The sequence below is a fragment of the Centropristis striata genome, chromosome 12 (genome assembly GCF_030273125.1).
Source record: "Centropristis striata isolate RG_2023a ecotype Rhode Island chromosome 12, C.striata_1.0, whole genome shotgun sequence".
NCBI classification, from domain to species: Eukaryota; Metazoa; Chordata; class Actinopteri; order Perciformes; family Serranidae; genus Centropristis; species Centropristis striata.
In genome coordinates, this window is record NC_081528.1 from 20,375,074 (window position 1) to 20,392,760 (window position 17,687).

At 42.4% G+C, this 17,687-nt stretch overlaps 1 protein-coding gene across 2 annotated transcripts in view; it reads right to left on the reverse strand.

Annotated features, from left to right (window-relative positions):
* The window catches only part of psd2 (pleckstrin and Sec7 domain containing 2), a 42,083-nt gene extending 29,395 nt beyond the window's left edge, over positions 1–12,688 (reverse strand). The window contains exons 1-3 of one of the 2 annotated variants that reach the window (XM_059345973.1): positions 12,148–12,688; positions 2,661–3,239; positions 526–1,272 (exon numbers count right to left, since the gene is read on the reverse strand). In XM_059345973.1, coding sequence (XP_059201956.1) covers positions 526–1,272; positions 2,661–3,154 — 1,241 coding nt within the window. In that variant the 5' untranslated portion in view covers positions 3,155–3,239; positions 12,148–12,688. The remainder of the gene's footprint in view (positions 1–525; positions 1,273–2,660; positions 3,240–12,147) is intronic. The other variant, XM_059345974.1, reaches the window with a different exon arrangement.
* Between the last annotated feature and the right edge of the window lie 4,999 nt (positions 12,689–17,687).

Consider the following 17,687-nt stretch of genomic DNA (forward strand, 5'->3'; position numbering starts at 1 on the left):
CACACACACACACACACGTGTGTGTGTGTGTGTTTGTATGTATGTCATCTTCTACATTAGGGTGATTATCTTGACCACAGTTTTAAAGTGCTTTCTGTGTTATTATATATAGTTGCCAGAAGTGTTTTTTGCATTATGATGTTACAATAAAGTTGACATTGAATATAAAATGTCACTTCATCTTTTCATCCTTTTAGAAATGGGTGTGAATTTTGTGTCATGGTTAGCATATGATTTCTTGAGAAACATGAACTTGAAGAACTTGAAGAACTTCCCTCAAGGAGTTCGTGAAATATCACCTTCACGAAAATGGGACGGATGGACACACAGACAGACAGACAGAGTGAAAACATAATGCTTCCAACCACCAAGGGGAGAAAGATAGGTAGGATTTGAAAAATGTGACTTTCGTGACAGCTTGTGATAATATCAAAAAAGACAAGAAAAACAATAAAAAGGTAAAAAACTTTATGCTATAAATACCTAAATAACTAAACATAAATATGCCAAATCTGGCCTCCTTACCTGACAGAGTTGATCATGGCTCCCTGGGAGTCTGTGTGGTATCCATTGGGGATGGCCCAGCGTCCAGGTTGGCTCAACACAAACTCTGACCTGCTCCCTGGTATGGTGGTCCTCAGTGGGCTTCCTCCTACTCCAGCCCCAGCTCCAGCTCCAGGGACGCTGCCATCATCAGTGAGATCACCTGGGGAGTCTGGTCCCGCCTCAGCCCCTTCTTGCTCCTGAACAGTTGCCAGCTCCAGCTCCAGAGGTTCAGGACCCTGTAACAGCGCCCTCTGTTGGATGAGCGGCGTCAGTGGTGCCTCAAAGCTGACGCAGCTGTCCGTCTCATCTGTGAGTGACAGCACGTCCAGAGAGTCCAGGCTGCTGTAGCAGGTCCCGCCCCTTAGCAGGGCAGACTCCACGATGCGCTCGAACGTGGAGCTGAAGCCGTCTTTGTTGTCCACCCTACCCTTCTCCCTTTCCTCCTCCAACTCCCTCTCCTCTTCATCATCTTCCTCCTCCTGAACATCAACCTGCTCAACAATCTGCTCAAATGCTGAGCTGAAACTGTCCTGGTTTTCTCTCCCATCTCCCTCTTTCTGGACCTCTTCCTCCTCTTCCTCCACTTCTGTGTCGGCCTGTTCTACAGTTGTCTCAAAGTTAGAGCTGAAAGTGTCCAAGTGTGTGTGAGTCCCCCCCTCATCTCCTTCCTCGTCCTCCTCACCTGCTTCGTCGTCGTCTTCATTCCCACCTATGCCATTTGCCAGTCTGCTTCACCACGGAGAAAGAAAAGAAAGGAAAGTGGGAAATTATCTTTAGCATATGACTCAAACATACAGCACTTTCTTTGTGGAGATTGGCACACATGCATAGCAGATCATTCATATTCATAGCTGAAATCATTCCTCATTCAGGAGAAGTGCACACAATGGGCAAATATTTCAGCTTGAATAGCCACACTGACAATTGAGGCAAGATGAAAGATGAAAACGCACTGTCCAATTTGCTACTTTGTGAATAGCTGGAAGCTCATCTCCCCTGGTCTGTCAAACCTACACTATTTCATCCCTGTTATTTGTGACACTATGAATCTATTGTAGTGCTTGTGCTGAAGGGAAGAAATAACTCATAGAATTAGTTTTATCTCGAGTGAAACAGCTTAATTTATGTATATAATAACTCTATTTTGCATTGATGTATTAATGTTGTCTTTGTATCTCATTTTCTTATTAATTATGATGCATTCTATTTCATCTACATTGTTCCCACAAAGTTCTTGCTAATTAATAAACATGTCTCTGCCACATTTGGAACTGTTTACCTACTGCCCTTCACTGTCTTTGTTGGTTTAAAATTAGTTTACTGGGTCCTCCGGCTCTTTGAAAATTAGACCATTTTCTCCCTCTGTTTGTTTTCCTTTCAGCTCATTTAGCTTAGGCTTTTTGCCTGTTCATTTTGTAAAATGCTAATTAGGTTAATTATGTACCAGAGAACCACACTGAGAAAACAATTTGCCATTAAAACATTCTGCATGGAAATGTGGCACTCTATTATGATACATGAAACATAAACAAGGATTTCCGAACCACAAAAGTCTTAGGTCACCTCAAATGGTGAGCCTTAAAAAAGCTGTGTGTGTGTGTGCGTGTGTGTGTGTGTGTGTGTGTGTGTGGGTGTGTGGGAGTGTGTGTGTGTGTGTGTGTGTGTGTGTGTCAGAGTACCAAGATGAAAGCTGATGTAATGTTGATTGATTAACAGCTTTGTGCATGATTATTCTTATTGTCATGTGAACACAATAACGTAGAAAAGGGGAGAAAGTTAAATTTTATATGATACTTTAACATTTAAAGGTCAAAGATGTAGTCACACGATTTTCACAGCCTAAGGCCGTTTCTTGCTCTGATTGGTTGTTGGTCTGTTCAGAGGCATTTTGGTCTGCGCTCAAAGATAACCCCCTGTGGAAATAAAAAATGAACTGAGAGGTTCCAGACTAATACTAATTTGTGAATTAGTCTAACAAGCTAGGTGTGCATAGTTGTCACATGGAAAATCCTGATTCCTGCAGCCTATGTTCACATCGTACTGGCTAGAAAACACTTTTACAGGGATATATATCTTTACAAAGCACAACAATAGTGATGATATAGTGCACTGACCGCCCAGCTTGTTCAGGGTGAGTTGCCTCCTCCTCTGTAGACGCTTGCACCTCTTCATTTCTCTTGCCCTCCTCTTCTTCTTTCATCCCCTCCTCTTCATGTGTTGCCTCCTCCCCCGTTGAGCTTACCTCCTCATTTATACATCCTTCCCCTCTCGTCCCTTCCCTCTCTCCCTCCGCCCCTCCATCTGTTTGTTGATCCTCATCACCAGTGCCATCCACCTTCTCCTCTTTCAACTCTCCTCCCTCATCTTTTACTTCTTCCCTCCCCTCTCCTTCCCCATGTGTCTCCCCCTGAGCCTCCTCCTCTCCCTCTCTGATCTCTTCTTGTTGTTTCACCTCCTGGCTCTCGGCCTGTGCCCCGGCCCCCAGCTTGTCCTCCTCTGCCTGGCTGTGCGTCTCTGTGGGTGGGTCGGTGGTGGTGGTGACTGGATTGGGCTCCACTGGGTTCTCTGGAGGGGAGGGAGAGGGCAGAGCCTGCCCCTCCTGGGTCATGGTGCTCTTCACTAAGGGGGCGCGGCTGTCTACCCCAGCCAGAGATGAGGACCAGAGCTTCAGATCAGCAACCAGGGAGGACCCTCTGCGGGGAAAAAGACACAGAGAGACAGCAGAAACAGAGAGAGGAAAATCAGCATGAAATGAAGACAAAGTACCAAGAGAAAATGAGGAGGAGGGGTAGGCAGTGTTATAAAATGACTTTAATAACGACGGCAGATACTGATACAGTCATTTGATTATTTCTAGTCTTAATTACAAGTCACAGAGGTCACCTTCAATAAGAGAACAGCTGTGAATATGTGTGTTGCAGTGTGTGTGAGAGATGCATATGTCTGGAACACTTTGTCCTCTGCACCAGATGATCCCAGAACAGCTCTGAAAGGAGGGCAGGAAAAGGTAGATAAAGTAGAAAGCAGAGGAGTACAGACACAGGCAGGAAGGCAGAGAGAGAGAGAGATTTGTTTAATACAGCTCAACTGATTCCTGTCAGAATGATCCTGCCAGCTCATCCGCTCTCTGTCTATGTGGAGATTTCACAGCTGAATAGCTAACTATCTGTTTCTATCCCTGCTGTGACTGTGCTTTGTGTAAATGCATGATAGTAACCTGAGATTTAAACATGTATTCTAACAGTCTACTGTTACTCTCACTTGTACTGTTGGCTGAGCAGACCTCTGTACCGGAGGTCTTTCTTCCATCCTTAGCGAGGCTCAAGGGCAAATGCTAATGAGCACCTCTTAATTAAGGTTTTGCAGAGAGCTTGTGATGTTTGAATTAAGGAAGGCTGATATATTATTCTACTCATGAAAAATTAGCTTTTTTTGTGAGTATAAAAATATGAAATGAATCCGTTTTTGGATGCAATCTGATGAATTGTGTGAATAATGTTATTAGCAATAAAACAATTAGCTCATTAGCACCAAACTAATTTTGATAATCAATCGAGTATTTGACATAATTTGGATCACCCAACTTTCAAGGTCAACAATGAACTTTAAATCTAATTTTTTAAGGTCAACACAAAAGTCCTTATACTGCTAAGAACTGAGCAAACTTTACCCGCTGAGTAGGATTATGCAATGTAATTGAAAGATCCAGAATTCCATTCATGGACCTCGTGGTAAGTTTGTTTTGCCAAAAGCTGTTTCCAAGGTCAAGGATGAACTTTCAATCTCAATCAATCAATTGGAACATTATCGATTTGATTTGACATATATTTGCCCAGACAGTCTTTTCCCCAAAAATGGCAGTATAGGTTGCCTGAGTAAGCAGCTTAATGCGACAATGGCAATCATAAAGATATTCTTATTAACACAAATACCTCGATTTTAATAAATGAATAAAACAATAGTTTAGAATCACTAGGTCTATTTTAAAACATTTCCTTTGTCTCAACTGGCTTTTATGTGACATAACTCTTATGGTACAATGTCAGGACACAATTTTACCCCTTGGTAATGGAAAAAAACACAAGAATTCTGCAATAATCCAACAATAGGATGCTTCATTTCAAAATGGCATCAGTCAAGCTAAAGTGCATTCAGCAAAATGAATTAGGCCCACTTTATTAAGCACAAATATGCACTGATGGAGTGGATCTTTGAATCCTGATATTGTTGCAGGGTGCAGCCAGGAAGCAGCCTTTTACAGACAGTCCTTAGACAGCCATTAGATCTCTGCTCTGCTGAATCATCCATAGCAGCAGAGCACAACTGCAGCAACATGTTTGCAGGGATTCAGAGCTGTTCTGATGGCATGCAGATGCAGGTAAGGAGCTAGTTAAGCTGAAATGCACACTGAACACAGCCAGCAAAATGTTGTGGTTTCGCAAGGTAAATTTTGCTTTTCTGCTTCATTTTGATCAAATTGTGTAGAAAAATATGGGATCATGATGGAGAGGAAAGATTTGTGGCAGGCTAGGATGTGAGCCAAATTTGTATCTGTGATGTTGCAAGTGCTTTGGCTTAGCCCCTGAGCATGAGGATACCACAGGCCCACTAAATGTTTCATCACAGCTGCAAAAAGATGATGCAAATTATGCAGAACCAAGAAAGTCAGGCAAATTGCTCCCTTATTTCAAGCTTGTCTCTTAATTACAGAAGACTTTTCCTTTTTACGATTCAATGTTGTCACCGAAATGCAATGGTGGGATTGAGCTCTCCGTCTCAATCCCTGTGGCAAATGTTATTGTTGAAGCACCCAAAGTCAAGAACAAGTCAACAAAACACCTTGGCTGTGCACTGTCATCCTCCTTGTCAAATTTGAATAAATGAAAACTGTCTTCTGTCACGCTGAGAAGTACAAGCAGTGTAAAAAAAAACAGTATAACATCAGCAAATATGTGTTTCTTTTTCACAACCAAGCACAGGGTGTCTCTGCTAGCGTCTTCTAATCCTTCTCACTCTGACTGCTGTTGAAAGCGTGATCATCTCAAAGGACACTCTGACTGATCCCCCAACAAATTATTTCTGCATACGTGATCAGTCATTGGCCTACTCATTCTTTTTTTTCTTTTTTTTTTCATTGCATGAAGGAGCATGGGAATCGCTTGAATTAACTATTAGTCACCAGGCAGTTTGTCTCAGTGTATTCCATCTGCAGGAACATCAATCACATGCCACTTCACAGTATGGATCACATATGATTTATTAACTTCATTATGAAACATTGAGAAAGGTACATCTCAAAAACAACTGAAAGATTTTCGTTAGAGCTGACCGATATGGGATTTTTGAGACTGATATTGCTACTGATTTTAAAGATGAAAAATTCAACAATTACCAATATGGTTGCAGATATAGTTTTTTAAAGCTAGAATAAAAATACACCTTTTCTATGTGGACTGTTCACCAATTTGGGGCTATGGTTTTCATAAGTGTATCATTCATGGATCAGATTGTGCAATAAGTGATTAGCATGAGCTCAAATAATCCTAAATTCAGGTCCTTAATATTTTAACATTTCCATCTGAGTCACACACATATATATGCAAACAAGCACAATTTGCATCCATTTATGTCATTACACAAAGATGCATATGCGCATATTAATACGCAGTCTAATACACACACGCAAACAAAACAGTGACACATCTCCATAAATGGAAACTGTGAACAGTTATGAAACCAGACACGGAAAGTGGGAATTCTCTCTCTCTCTGTCTCTCTCTCTCTCTCTCTCACACACACACTCTCTCTCCGTGTCTCCAGTGTCCTGTTTTTCTCCCACTCTCTCCTCTTCATCTGTTCCACATTATGTTTTCTGCTATCTCACAGTCTAACTCTGCTCTCTCTTTTCTCTGTCTCGGGCTCTCATTTTGAAGTAATTGAGGTAAATAGGTCTTAGCCAGCAGAAAAAAGAAAGCTGAGGAAGTGAGCAACACCGTGACTCCCACTGCTGAGGAGGAGAAGATGTGCTCAGACACTCCACATAGATGGACGGAGAAAAACACAGCCAATGATAGAGAGAAGCTGTGTGGGGGGCTATATACGTGTGTGTCTTAGTCTTTGTGTCTCTATGTATACAATGGCTATCAGGAGAGACTTATTGCATTCCACTTTGTCAGCAGAACACTGGGACTCTAACATCTTATCAATTTCCTTTAATTGCGATCGGACCAGCTGCCAATCATGTGAACAACACACAAACACATATCTGAAAACGTCCATCCAGACATATAAACCACCAATCTAGTGAGGATGACGTTGGATAAAAGGCCAAATCCCCATTAAATAGCTCTTCTCTGTCTCTGGTGCCTTTTATATCTCTCTCTATCTCACTGCCTGTCTTTCTGTCTCGTTCAGACATACGCACACACTCTCTGATACACACACAAACACACACAAAAATGCACGCACATAGAGACGCACCATGAAGTAATTTATTGATCTCTGAGACACAGCCGCAGTCCACTGGGACTCTCCAGCGATAAGCATGACCAGTCTGTATAGGGGAAAAGATGCCAAAGAAACACTACAGAGATAATCAGACTATAGCCTTCAAAAATAAAATCAACTCTTTCTCAAGAATGGGCAGGTCTTACTGAAATAGGAAGCCCATCCAGCTGCTGCATTGCGTCCCAAAATTCAAAGTTATCCAACTTTATATTGTGGCTTAAACTATAAGCTGCAACTAAACAAATTACTTTGCAATGCCAGTGTTAAACTCTTATTTCAGTCATTTAGTATTACTATAAAGTGGGGGACATCGGCTGTCTTTTGTAATTGAGATATTGATATTTCCTGACAGCTACAATAACTCCGTCACTTGTAAGGAAATGCAGAAATTGGCAAAAGCGCCATTGCCAAAAGTTGCATTAAAATAAAATACAATAATAACATAAATACAATCAATTCTGCAGACTGAAAGGAGCTAAACAATGGTTGTTTGTAAGTGGTTTTACTCACTGCTCCAAATATGTGGCACAGCAAGTACTTCATTTAGGCCACTTAGATAATGTGACGGAAAGGCGAGCAAGGAATAATGTGGAACAATGTGTTCTTCCCATTCTGCTGACATTATGTGAAGCATGTATCTGTAGTTACCAAACCCCTGGGTCATTTTATTATTCTTAACAAAGCTCCTCCAGAGTAACAGAAGAAATTTTACAACAAAGCCAATTTGACATAGTGGCCAAACCACAGAATTATTTCCAGGTTTCTCAAAAGATGCCATTCAGCAGAAAATACTTTTTCCCATAAACTTACATTGTAAAAGAGATATCTCTAAATCACCAGCTAACTTTTTTTTTTTTTTTGAAGGGGGGGTGGGGGGCATTGACTTCCCAGTATGAAAACTTAAATAACCCTTCAAATCATCAGGTATTCAAAGTTAAAACAGTGCATAGTAAAATTACCTGGGAGGCGGACTTAAAGGAAATGCTAGTAATTAGTCCAAAGATGCGGAATATCCAGGTTATTGTATACATGGAAGTCAAACTTTTTTGGCTTCATGCGCCACTGAGCGACTTTCATAAGAATGAATTGGGACACCCCACCAACGGTGTATCCCATTTCCCTTATACATCCATGGTTTTCACATACCAAGTAGTTCCCTCCATTAGTCACACATGACTTTTATACATCTGTTCAAACATTAAATACAGAAAAACATAATAACTGGACACTTATGTGCCTTCAAGCAGAGCACCCAACATATTTCCTATTCATGTGGAGCTACACCATGGCCAGATGTTATTGGCAATGACTGAATGTAACATGGCACAATAGAGTGGATTACCCAGGATCCCCTGGGAGTTTAACAAATGACAAATCTACACAATAGGGAAGAAAATCATGCTGTGCATTCTCTGATCCAATATAATATGACTTGCAATATTGCAATAAGAACTGATTAAATAACAGCCTAAACATTTTATTTAAAAAAAACTTGTGATCTGCTTAAAAAACCTTAATCTCCTTAATCTATCTATCTATCTATCTATCTATCTATCTATCTATCTATCTATCTATCTATCTATCTATCTATCTATCTATCTCTGTTTTGCTGATAAATCCTTTTTAAAGCACAACTTGTCCTGCAGACACTCGTTTTGGGCATCACTGCACAACCTTTTCTGAGTTTAAGTGGTGGAACAGGCAGCCAATAGACCACTTTTAACTTGTCTGACCTCATTATGTTTGAAGCATTCATTTCAAACAAAAAAAACATTTGTGCAGTATTTTTGTTTTGTTGAAACCCTCCTGGTTGCTGTGTGCAACCAGGAGGGTTTCTTACCAGCAAGCACCACCACAGTACTGACAAGTGGTGTGAAGGACAAAGTGTTGGTGCTTCACTGTGGTCATTGACATCAAGTTGATTATCTCATACTCTAAAATGGTAATTATGTCACAAATTAGTTAAGCAGAGCCCACAGAGATTCAAAACCAGTATGTGTTACATATTTTATATTTTTAATAGTTTTTCTTTTTTTCTTTCTCTGTCAGAAAATGCAAGGACAGACAGGAGAAATCTGAGACAGCTATGAAACACAACAGAAAAATGTGCTTGTAAAGCAAAGGCTCATAGGAGTCATATCACTGGCGATTGCTGGGAGCCTGTCCCCACCACTTTTTGAAATGGGATATTTGACCTCCATCATTTTTTTTAAAGCAGAATTAGTTAAAAATGCTTTGAAAATAGTTTGCACGAAGAAATGTACCCTAAAAAATAGGAATGTTTTGAATAAGGCTTGTTTGAGCAATGAGAAGACATACAATGGAAAGTAGATATAGAAAAAAAAACATACGATGTGTCCTAAAAATCATCCTCAGCCTCCTGATTCAAAAATAACCACAAACGCGCTTGCCCCAACCATTTATAGCTGTGGATGTGATACATAGCTTATGTCAGTCAACGTTGCATTCATTTTATGCTGAATATTTTCATATTGTCGATGCTGTAGCCTACACTATGCCTTTTGTGAAAGCTAAAAACGTTTTCCCTATCACTGTTTGTTGCTTAAAATCACACGAAATTGATGAACAATACATTTTTAGTTGACCAAAAAGCTTGAAGACATAACACACAGAGCACATGTCAAACACAAGGTAGCCATGCCCTAAACCACACCGTGTTCTGTCATCTGTTTTTCTTTAAATGGGACCATAATGTACAAAATGAACATTCTGTATTGAAGAATATTCTGACTTATTTTTGTAACTAGTGGAGTTGCCCCCTACTGGCCATTAGAAAGAATGCAGGTTTTAGCTTCAACCCGGATGAAACCCACCCAATGATGTCTTAATAAACTCCTTAACTGCCAAGACCATTAGGACAACCCTCTAAACACTTTTCACAAGGAGCTCATTAGTAATCAAAATTAATTTATGAAGCTATCAGCTGAATACTGACGGATACTAATCAGATCTAAACACTAAGGACTTATCTCTTCCTCTCTTTATCTGTCTATCAGAGACATGTTTAGAAAAAACACTGCAGTCTCATACTATAAATGACCTACTGACCCTGTTCATAATCTGCAGGCTCAGTGCAGCACTGGCACTGCAGCCAACACACACACACACACACACACACACACACACACACACACACACACATACGGTGCAGAGATAGAGTCACCTTTCAAAAATGCTGTTGTGTTACAAGCACAGATGCAGACAGAGAGGAAGAAAAATCATTTCCTGGTCATTAGCCTGCACAGGAAAGCAGGGAAATATGCAGTCTGAAGTAGTCCAGGGTGTTTTCCTAGCCTGCCTGCCTGTCCACAACTCCCACCATTATGACCACAGAGCCTCCAACTAGCCACGCCATCAGCCTACTGGAGCGTAACAGTCAGCCAGCTTCCAAATCACCCCAATATGTCACTTCTATCCTGTCAAGGTCAACCATCCCCACGCATTGTCACTCTAAACGCTTACATCTAAATACATGCTCACAGTAATGTGGTGATTTATCTTGTTTTTCCCTGGGCATTTCTATTTTGTCATGCAAATTCACTCTTAGAATAACACACTTGCACGCACACACACTGGTATGCACGACATATCCTTTCTGGCATCTGAATGATTTGCAAAACTGCATGTTCCCTTTCTCATGTTGGAATTTCACGGTTAATAAAAACGTAGTATTTTGTGTTTTACATATTTGCTATCAAAATCTATATTTTCTGAACACAGTCTGGAATGTTTATTAAATGCTGCATCCTTAAGGGTCGTAGTATTGATCAGCTATTGTGACAAAAAAAAGTAATTAGAGGGATAACACATAGAGGAGCACCATAAGAGACAGAGCCAAGAGCAGAGGAAGAGATAAACAACAGTTTAGTCTGGAGCTGATGCTGCTGATGTGTCTGGATGTCTGACACCTTGAGTTCAAGATGATTACACTGGAGAGAGCTGCACTTTTGCTCGGGAGAGCCCACAGTTGTATTGGGGGAATGAATTACAATGGATCTAGACGAGACATGTAAATGCCTATAATTAAGATAATAGTGACTTTGCTTTGGGGATGAAAAATAACCTGCTATCAAACACCTGTTTAAAAGAAGCCACCCACATCCTGCAGAGGCAAAGATAAGGCAAAGACTAGTCCAGAAGCTGTGTGGGGAAAAAAACACTAAATTCCTATAATATTCTAGGCACTGTGGTAGTCCATGTTAGGCTTATAGTGATCTTATGGCTCATCATGCTATTTTTATCTCACTTATTGTCAATATAATCATACAGGGGCTTAGGGTTACCTTTAAAATGCATAGGATAATCGGGTACCCCTTAAAATGTATAATAAGGTTACTATGTGCCTGCTTCTGTTTCCAAAGTATCTCCCAGAACACTTAAAAAGACATAAACAAACATCAGATAGACAAGGCTTATTGTCTCTCTCGCTCTCCCCCTGTCTCTCTCCCTCTGTGTGTGTGTGTGTGTGTGTGTGTGTGTAAGAGAGAGGGAGAGAGTGAGTGAGAGAGCACAGCGCGAGACAGCCATGTTCTCCCAGCCTCCTCGAGCCAGTAACCATGACAACAGGATGGCTGGGAGACACGGTTCAAGCTCAATTGAGGCCGGTGTCTTTCTTTTCCTCCAAAATAGACCTTGGTCGCGTTTCAAGACCGACTTGTCCTCCTAAAAGCGGAAAGGAAACGTTTTTCTCTTTCTCTTCTCGGGGGGACACAGAGAGAGAGAAAAAAAAAACCCACACACCTCCATAAAATCCCACGGCCCGCACGGTGCATATCTCTCAGCCTATATTAGCTCCACAAACACTACTGCTGTCCTATAGCCTGCCGGTGCGAGCAGGCTGCAGGCTGTGTGTGCATTTTTTTTTGGTCACAGATTAGTAAGAAAAACAGGACGCGAAACCTCAACGCAGCCTATGAGAAATTCGCTTATAAAACTAAAATACATGATATGTAAGCATGGGCTGCGCTATAAACGCCGGTCAAACAAAACAGATTTTTTTTAGCGCTAACACAGAACTGCTGGCTTAAATATGATAACATTTAAAACTGAGTAACGTATCGTGTCTTTACTCACCAGTTAAATGTGCAGTCTGAGGCTGAAAAACGGGAGTTTTGCAGTGGTCCTGTCTCCCCCTGTGTGTCTCCTCATCCACACCGGGGACTAGCACTGACAGACGGGCTCTGTTCTCTCCACGCGGAGCGTCCTCCCCGCGGCCCCCCTCTCACCGGTGTGCGCGTGCGACGACCGTTGTTCACGGCCGCCGCTGCCGAAGCTCGTGGTGTTGTCTCGCGCCTCGCGGGGAGGTCCGGGCGGCGGAGAGAGCGGTTAGTGAGCGGCGGATTGATGAATGGATGGATGAACGGAGGCGTCCTCCCCGTCCCCTCCTCTCCGCCGTGGAGCCTCTGTGTGTTTGAATGGCAGCTGAGAAATTGTAATTCCGCTCCTCGGACTGCTCGGGAGCACCATCACTCTCCCGTGGCTACGGCGCGGTGTGAACGGGACGTGTCTCCAGGGCCTGTTGATATCACACACTGTAGCCTGCAGTGAAGATTAGTACTGTGTTGACACAAGTCCTTCTCCTCTCTCCACCACTGGTGATGATATAACTGCCCAGACCAAGCATGGATGAAAAACCACTACAATGAGTTTATCAGATCTGAATGCAAAGGGTGTCAACTTTTTCCCAGACTGAGGTCCAGGGGTGCCTAGAGGACCTTGGGTGGGGGTGTCCTCAGAGGAATGGGTTAGTCAGCTTGGCATTTGTTTATTTCACCAAACACGAACATTGGGAACACATGTTATTGGGAGGAAACGATTGGAAATTGACCAGAAAAACAGGCCATGCTGATGATTTACAGACAGTCAAATAGTCCTGTCCAAAGTCTAAAGTCCTGCAGCTGTCATATCCAGGATGTAACATTGGTCATGCTGTAGTTTGGTTTAGATAGGAATTTAATGTCTGCAAGGGAAAAAACATGACCCATGAAACAGTCAATAGTCGGATTTTATAGATTGTTAGATATGCTCCTCAATAAAAACAAATAGTTTGAAATATAATCATGGCCAAACAAATTAGGTAATTTCAAGGTAACTCAGTACAACTGAGACGCCTGAAGCGTAGTTATGCTTGAATGATGTTGTGTAAACTGAGTAATCCCTGACAAATTATGAAGAACTGAGATTCACTTGGCATGATACAGTTCCCCAAAAATCAGTTTCAGATGTTTGTGTTATATTAGATTATGTTGTCATTCTGCTTTTCCCAATATTTTATATATTGTACAACAATGTGGCCCTGACCTTTGACGTGCTGGTTATGCTTAGTTTGTGATGTTGGTGTTCAAGGACCAACGTCCCACTGTCCTGACCCACGGTGGTTGGACAGCGCCCTCACAGAAGCTAGGCTTTCGCTCTTAGTGCCGCTAGTACCGTTAGCATGAGTAGCCCTTCTTGCTGCTGTTATTTTACAGCTACAATGCTCCTTTAGTGTGTTGAAATTTTGAAGTTTGCTGTTCTTTGATTTGTTTGCCTTGCATGCTGATCCTGCAAGCATGTAGGTAGTGATGTGCTAATGAAGCCTCATGAACCATTTTCTTTATTTTCTGAGCCCTCTAGATGGCACTCTTGGATTATAAAAAAAAAACTTAAGCAATGGTAATTGAGTGTGCTTTTAGCTCTTGGTTGGAGAAAGAGAGCTCCATCTAGTGGGCTCAGAAAATAAAGAAAATGGTTCATGAGGCTTAATTGGCACATCACTACATCTAAGTAAAATTGCAAGTTCCCTTCTAAACTATTGACCCAATCCATTTGTCCCCACCTCATTTGCGTTCATATCCCAATGGCTAGCAAATTGCCACTGCTCTGAACTATTTATTTTCTGGGCCTGGCATGTGTTGGGGAACGATGCTCAACCTGCAGTTTCCACTGACAACGAACTGGCTTCTACAATGATGCCCTGCCACCACTGTGGGAGGGGTCATCCCTACGTTCCCCGGGTCCTATGTTCCCCGTTTTTCCCAAAAAGGGTCCTATGTTCCCCTGTAGCAATACATAGGCTACCGGGGAACATAGGACCCTTTTCCAGAAAAAGGGTCCTATGTTCCCCGCAGTCTGTCACACTTTATGGTAGATTCTCAGCATTGCCAGCAGGCCTACCACCGCATGGCCCACCTTAGCTCAAGCAGCCAAAAACTTAAATTTGCACAGCAGCTACTTTCTGGTTACTTTGTAGTTCATTTTTTGGCTTTTTAAATAGGGTTAGGGTTAGGGTTAGGCCTATTTGCCATGGAATTTGGCAGTAATGGTGGAAAAAGTAACAGACCGGAGAACATAGGACCCTTTTTGGGAACATAGACATGCTTCCTTGTGGGACTGTTAAGATTGTTAGCACCCAGTCTGTTAGCTTTGGTAGCAGAGCTTGTAACATTCAGACCGACAATGGCGGGACAGTGTTATCATAAAAGCTAAGTTGCAATTGTTAGAGCTGTTTGTACCGTTAGCTCCCTTAGCTGTGTTAGCACTGCTAGCTGTCTGAATGTCTATCAAACATTGCTGGGAGTTGTGTGGAGGCAATACCGGCCTAGCCTCTAAATATACCTCAGAGTCATGTATAGCACCTTTAAAGATGTATTGTTTATTTCCCATGCTTACTGTTAGCATGGATTGTATTAGCAATACTCCAACAATGTCACTGTTTTAAAACACAAAATGTTCTCTATCTAGCGGTATACCCACAGTGTGGGGTCGTACAAAGCTGGAGCCCATTCCAGCACGCACTGGGCGGGAAGTCGGGTATACCCTGTCTATCACAGACATAGCATTCACAAAACATAATCTTCTCTTGGTCAAATTTTTGCTAGCAATCGGAAATGCCATGACAGTTAGCCCTACCACAGAAGAAACTTCATTACTTGTGGTATTTACATTATTTTCTGTTGATCTGTGTCAGTTCCTTTTCTAAAGGTGCCAGTTATTCAGGAGGAAACCGCCAATACTCCTTTCTCTGTGGTGGGTCATAATTACAGCCTATCCAAAAGAGAAATACCACTAATTAAACCACTGTAAAGAGGACAATCAGTTATGTAGCCTGGAGAACAAAGATGAATAGCTTTCAGTGTTAGCCAGCATTTTCTGAAAAACTTTTATTAATAGAGTGTACATTCTTTTGTGTGTCTATATTTATATACATACTGTGTCATGCTGGGGAATCGAGTGGGAGTCTGATTTGCTTCCCATATTAGACAGACAGAAAGACAGATAAACAAGGCATGGTTTGAAATATCTGTGATCGTGCTGTCAAATAGGGAAGGATGCTTGATGATGCCGCTATGTTTGTTCTGTTGGATTGCAGAGGATCTCACACAAAATGTAAAATTCTTGGCTTAATAACAGGCATGCAGTTCATGTTATCTGCCAACATATAAATTAGCCTCTGTGTACTCTGCCCTTGACGAAGCATAGAGGACATTTCTTCTACTGTACCAGCGTGTGCCACCACCCATTTTTCACTGTCTTTCAACCTGCTCTTTCACTCTCACTCATCTCCCATGTGTAAAACCAGTGCAGTTAAATCCAGCCAAGAGCCAGTGGAAACCATTTGTATTGTATTTAAAACATACAGTGCTTTGAGAGTACCCTCTTACGGGTGCACCCCAAGGTCATAAACAGAAGCACAGCAGCAGTATATAATCACACATATGGCTCTGCTTTGTCTGCTGCCAAAATTTTACGATGTTTTCTTCAGGGATCTTGGATAAAGAAAGCCCTTGTAATGCAGAACAGTGCCAGGCTTTAATGTAACGTCTGCATGGATTGAGAACTTCAGCCTTCAATCCTGTGATCTACAGTGATCAATAGCACATTAGAAGGAGACAGAAGAAGAAGGGAGTGGCTGAGGAGAGAAGATGAAGAGAGAAAAGAAGGATTAAGAACAAGAGAGATGTGCAGAAAACAAGGGTGAGGATGTGGACAAAACAAAAGAGCCTGGTGTGTGTTTGAAGACAAGGGGAGGAGAAGGTTAGAGAGGCGAGGCCTGAAGTGAGACAGGTAGAGGGGGGTTATGCAAGGAGAGAGGGGAGAGACAGGGAGGGGAGGGGGAGAGGGAGGTGAAGATGACAAAGAGAGTTCAGAGGATGCACAGATGACCGGAGAGAGGGAAAACAGTTTTGGGGGAAACCCACTGCAGACGCAACGTCAATCCTAATTACTAATTCATTAACCTGCCCGACTCCCTTCCCCCTTGATAGCCACACACACACACACACACACACACACACACATGCACTCACTGCTCCCTGTTCTGTCCCTCCTCCGTGTCCCATGAGAGGCGGAGGGATGGATGGATGCAGAAATGAAGAGGTGGGTCTGCAGCTAAGTGACATCTGCAGGGCTGTGACGGCTGCAACGTGTTGGGGACACTGGAAATCCCTGATGTGACAATGGAAGGGAGGGAGGGAGGGAGGGGAGGGGGAGGTAACTGGTGAGGAAAAAAAGGCTAACAGCTTGCGTTTTGGTTTGTTAGGTGGGTGGTCTCCAGTGATGGTGCACATAAGTGTGTTAATGTGCATGGCTATGGTGTCAGAGTATGTATATGTCTGTGTGCCATCATGCATGCATTTACCTGTGTGTGTGTGTGTGTGTGTGTGTGTGTGTGTGTGTGTGTTCACAAGATGTGCAAGCATGAAGTGTGTGTGCATGCATGTATGTTAGCATATTAGATGAAAGCAGGTAGTGGGGAAGGTGAATCAATATGCTGATGTTGCCGTGCTCAAGTAATAGCATTGTGAGTATAATCAAAGCAAGGGGGAGGTGCTAGACAGACTGATGGTGTGTGTGTCTTCAGCCTCTGCTGCAAGACTCCTACCTCTTTTGTGTGTTTGTGTGTGTGTGTGTGTAGGCGAACAGAAGTGCACACATGGATGTTAGCATCCACACACTGAGACCTCCTGCAGAATTCCTCTGCACATGCTCACACAGACAACTCAATATGAAGATAGAGATACAAATTCACAAACAAGAACACATATTCACGCACCCAAGTGTTCAGACACATACACACACAAACACACACACATACACACACACACACACACACACACACACACAGAAGGATGAAGTGCTGCTGACTGAGGTGGAATTAAATGGAGAAATCCTCCAAACGAGCATCGATCCACAGAGTTTACAGCGTTGGCTCCGTCTGCCACGGCAGGCCAAACAACAGGGAGCTCTGTGAGACAGCTGGGGCGCACACACACACAAGCAGGAAGCATTGCGGGCACATACACCGCACACACACTGCAAAATGTGCACATGGAGTAGGTCTTTGATTTTGATCAGAGGACTTCACAGCAAAATGTGCTTTAGAGTGTAAAAGCATGTGTGCATCTCTGATATTTGATAATAAATGTATCCGTACATGTGTGTGTATTTGTCTGTGTGAGTGTGTGTGTATTGAATCTTCTTACTGAGACTTAGCTGAGAAGACAGATTCCACCATTGACTGTATAAAATAAATTGATGTAGCCACCATGGCATCACCAATTGCACCAATGAAATCTTGTTCTTTTTGGAGCCAGAAGTGACCAGTGAGAAGGTGGCTCTCACTGACATGGAGG